The 4688-nt window shown below is 36.9% G+C and overlaps 1 protein-coding gene across 4 annotated transcripts in view; it reads left to right on the top strand.

Moving 5' to 3' along the window:
• Frmd3 (FERM domain containing 3) overlaps positions 1 to 4688 on the top strand; it is a 174383-nt gene that overhangs the window by 157690 nt on the left and 12005 nt on the right. For 3 of the 4 annotated variants that reach the window (XM_021200070.2, XM_029540286.1, XM_029540287.1), the window contains one exon: positions 417 to 2107. In XM_021200070.2, coding sequence (XP_021055729.1) covers positions 417 to 1009 — 593 coding nt within the window. In that variant the 3' untranslated portion in view covers positions 1010 to 2107. Of the gene's footprint in view, positions 1 to 416; positions 2108 to 4688 lie in introns of those variants that run through there. The other variant, XM_021200071.1, reaches the window with a different exon arrangement.

Here is a 4688-nt window from a genome sequence, read left to right on the forward strand (position 1 = left end):
AGAAGAGTAGAGAGCAATACCTCAAAATGGTTACTCAATTGTCCCTGTTAGACAAATTTACATAATACTCAATTGTGTCATAATGTTAACTCTGAAAGACCTATTTGTAATTTTCATGTACTCCTGGATCATTTTCACATGTTAAAGACCTGGCATTAGTTAAAGGTTTGCAGACCAGAAGAATATGCTGAAATTTTGTATGTACTTCTTTAAACAGTGCTGTTTATAAGTAGGCTTATTGGATTGAGCTGAGAATTTATTATGTAGTATGTTGCCAACAAGATTATTCTTTTTCTAATAAGAGAATGCTACTGAACAATTTCATATTCTTTGAACTTTATTTGATTCTACATACAGACTTCTTTGAAAGAAGAATATGTGCAATTTAAGCTTTATAAAATAATGTTTCTTTCCAGGTGCCCCACTGCCTAAAATGGATGTGTCTGAGCCCCTAATTGCCAGCTCACCAGTGAAGGGAGCTCAGTGTGCAGATCCTCCAGGTGAAGAGGAAGATAGAGTAAAAGAAGACCCCTTGACCATCTCTGAACTAGCGTACAACCCGAGCGCCAGCCTGCTCCCTACCCCAGTGGATGATGATGAAATCAACATGCTCTTTGACTGTCCATCCAGGCTTGAGTTAGAAAGAGAAGACGCAGATTCATTTGAGGAACTCGAAGCAGATGAAAATGCTTTTTTGATGGCTGAAGAGGAGGAGCTGAAGGAAGCTCGCCAAGCTTTGTCATGGAGCTATTCCATCCTGACAGGCCGCATCTGGGTCAACCCCCTGGTCAAGAGCTTCTCCAGGCTCCTGGTGGTGGGCCTGGGATTGCTGCTGTTTGTTTTTCCCCTGCTCCTCCTCCTTTTGGAGTCAGGTATTGATCTCTCCTTCTTATGCGAAATCCGTCAGACACCAGAGTTTGAGCAGTTTCACTATGAATACTATTGTCCCCTGAAGGAGTGGGTGGCTGGGAAGGTCAACATTGTCCTCTACATGCTGGGTTGTTCATAAAATGCAGATCTGATAAAGCAAAGGGCTACCTTCAATACTAGTAGGAGCATTTCAGTAAATGCTAGGTTTTGAATGGCCTTCAGTTGTCAAGAGGTAGTCTTAACTCTTGACCCTTAACTCTCTTAACTGACTGCTCAGACCTTGAAATAAGTTTTCTGTACTTCACTGAATTTAAGTCGATTTAAATCAAATACAATACTTTGAGTTATTCTTCAAAAATGCAGTCATGAAGTTAAAAAAAAAATCTCTCCATATCATACCACAATAATTTAATACATTGGAGTTAGGTATTCTTGTTTCTTTTTGTGAACTATAATCAAAACCAGAATTTTAGTAAAAATACAAGGTGAATCTTTTTAATACAACCTTTGGTGAAAATAATGTCCTCTTATTGATGCCTATAAAATAAGTTGATGCTGAGTTTTTCTTTCAGTTTTTTTTTAAAAAAATATTTTTACGCGTTCTAACTATTTTGGTAAATTTTTAGCAAAACAGAAGCTTTCTGGAATTATTTAAGTATACCTACTGTAAAATCAATGCACATGGAATTTTTTAATGTTTTGGCACCTGATTTTTTTAAAGATATTTTTTGGCTTACTAATCCATAATTTATTACCTGCATATGACTTTGAAAAAAATGATAGCAAAAAACTATAGTAAGTTCTCAAAACAGATGATTAAACTAGAAGATATAAGCATGAAGAACATTGAGTTGACATTGTCAGGTCTAGTTTTCAGAGTTTTGGACATGATAATCTTATTATAATTTCATTTGTATTTTGTCCATATATTTGGGCTGGGAAAGCAGAGTGTTTTTAAAAGAAATTAAAACTAATTGTAATGGTAAAATTGTAAAGAAGATCAACTAGTTAATTGTTATTGTTTACTAATCTGAGTGAAAGCAAGCAGGAGTTTGGCAAATAGAAGGCAGCAAAGAAGAGTTCTGCTGAGACTGCTAGGCAAGTGATGCTAAGCATGTGGTTGCCTTTATGGAAGTGATGCTGATATATGGCACTCAATGTAAAGTGATGTGCACTCACTCTCTGAGTTCACAAAATCATGTTTAGTTAATAAAAATGGACAAATTTTTAAGGTGAATTTGTGGGACCCCTCATGCTTTTCATTGTAATTCTCTGGGTAAAATTTCAAGGTGGTGTGTGTGTGTGTGTGTGTGTGTGTGTGTGTGTGTGTGTGTGTGTAAGATAGTGAAAGTGGGTGAGAAAGACAGACAGACAGACAGCAGACAGACAGACAGAAAGACAGAGACAGAGATGGAAAGAGAGAGAATAATGAGAGAGAGAAAATTTCCTTTATGAATTTCTTTAAGTTCTGAACTCTTCTGTAATTGAGGCTTTAATTGAAACAATGAATCATTAGATAATACATCAATTCTGTTTGGGTAAAGTCAACAATGGAAGATAAAAAAGAGACAAAAGAAATGATAAATCCTGAGACACAATCCTTCATGTCAGTGAACCCAAGACAGAAAAATATCTGATGCTTTCCATTGCTGGCCACTTACCAATACTGTGTTATAACTAAGAAGCAAGGGAGTATGGATGGAGTTTACAACATAGATTGTACTATGATGAAAATATCTAATTGCCTTTAGTTATTGATATTGGGCACACAAGTTAAGCACCTCAATCATGCTTACTCAGCAGAGATCTGAGTGTTTTATTAGATAATATTTCGGACAGTAAGCATTGAAAGTTAGCTCTAGGGACTTTGAGTTGAAGGCATCATAATATATACTTGCTATTGCATCCATGATTTATATTACTTGCAAATGAAACCACTTATTTTGGAAGTTTGCTGCTGATCAACATCTTTTTTTTTTTTTTTTTTTGGTTTTTTGAGACAGGGTTTCTCTGTATAGCCCTGGCTGTCCTAGAACTCACTTTGTAGACCAGGCTGGCCACGAACTCAGAAATCCACCTGCCTCTGCCTCCTGAGTGCTGGGATTAAAGGCATGCGCCACCACACCCGGCAGCTGATCAACATCTTAATTGAAGTTTGAACTTTGAAGTCATACTCTCTGGCATGGGTTGTACTCCAATACCGTTGATTGAAAATTACTCACCCTTTGAAGTGTCCTTCATATTTTCTTTGAAGTGCTGGCAACTCATCTAGCCTTCATCTTTTAAAAATAATGCTTAAGTTAAATAATATTTCTAAATTATAGAGATAGCACATCTATGTTATAAAATATAAAATGAAAATAAGTCAAATATGACATGTAACTCATGTATGCAGATTTATAATGAGGAACAAGATGCAGATAATTTTAGCATTTATAGTGTGCATCACCCTTCTCTTGAGGAACAATTCATTTTAAAGTCAAAATATATTTAGGGAAAGAGAGACTAAGGGCTCTTGAATTAAAATAACCATAAAGCCTAACACTGGGATTTTTAAAAACATTTTTTCAATTTGTTTTTATTTGTTTTTTGTTTATTTTATGTATTTATTTTCTAAGTAAGTGCTCTGCTGCAGGTACACTTACCTGCCAGAAGAGGGTATCAGATCATTTTATAGATGGCCTTGAAACACCATGTGGGGGCTGGGAATTGAACTCAGGACCTCTGGAAATATAGCCATCTCTCTAGCCTCACAAATACATATTTTAAAAATTAGCAGTTTGGCCAAAAAGAATAAAGTATAGACAAGTGCATGCTTGTGAAAGAAATTGGGGTCTTTAAAAAGAAACCAATGAGTTTTGGCAATAAAAAAAAATACCAATGAGTTTTGGCAATGAGTTTTATTGGCAATAAAAAATACCTTGAGGGCATCTTAAATACAGAGTACACCTAGAGCAGGCTCCTGGGTATCAAAGAGAAAAGATTCTGAGCAGAAAGATCTGGTGGATCCTGCTTTTCTCAAGGTTTAGTCACTCAGGCACTGAGAAGCAACTCCAGTCAAGGTCCAAAGAAAGAATGGTAGACTATCGTATCATCCAAATAATGCTCGTTTTTCAAACATGCAAAATTCATGAGTTGAGAAGTTGTGGAGATTTTAGCTCTATTTCAGCAGAAGGTGGGGAGGTCAGGCAGCAAATGACAGAGAAGGTAATCCCCAAGAGAAGATGTAAAGCTGTAGATGTGAAGCCTTAGCTGAAATGAAGAGTTGGTTCCCATTACACTTACATACCCTTATTTCTTTGAGGCAGGGTCTCTAACTGAACCTCAAGCTAAATTAGCAAGTCCTGAACTACTTTCCTAAGCAGCAGCAGCACTGGGGTTACAGATGTGCAACCACACCTGACTTTCTACATGGGCACTGGAAATTTGGACTCAGGTCCTCATGCTTACGCAGCTGCCAAGCCTTCTCAGCTGCCAACAAAACTTTCTGAATCAAGTTCTTTTTATTTTCTTCTGTTGTTTGTGAATGCTGGCTTCTTATTGAAACTATTTCCTAACTCAAAGTCACAAATATTTATTTCTATAACTTTTGTAAGATTTTTATTATCATACTAGCAATTCAACTTATGATTGTGATGACAGGGATGCTGTGACTTAGTTGTTCTCAGAGCTGGTAAACAAAGTCCTCTACTGAAGATGGAGAAGAGGTGTAGCATACATGAGGAGAGGAGGGGAGGGAAGAGGAGAGGAAAAAAGAGGAGGGAAGGGGAAAGGTGGAGAGAAGGAGAAGAGAGGAGAGGAGAGGAGAAGAGAGGAGA

The sequence above is a fragment of the Mus pahari genome, chromosome 6, assembly GCF_900095145.1.
Source record: "Mus pahari chromosome 6, PAHARI_EIJ_v1.1, whole genome shotgun sequence".
Classification (NCBI taxonomy): domain Eukaryota; kingdom Metazoa; phylum Chordata; class Mammalia; order Rodentia; family Muridae; genus Mus; species Mus pahari.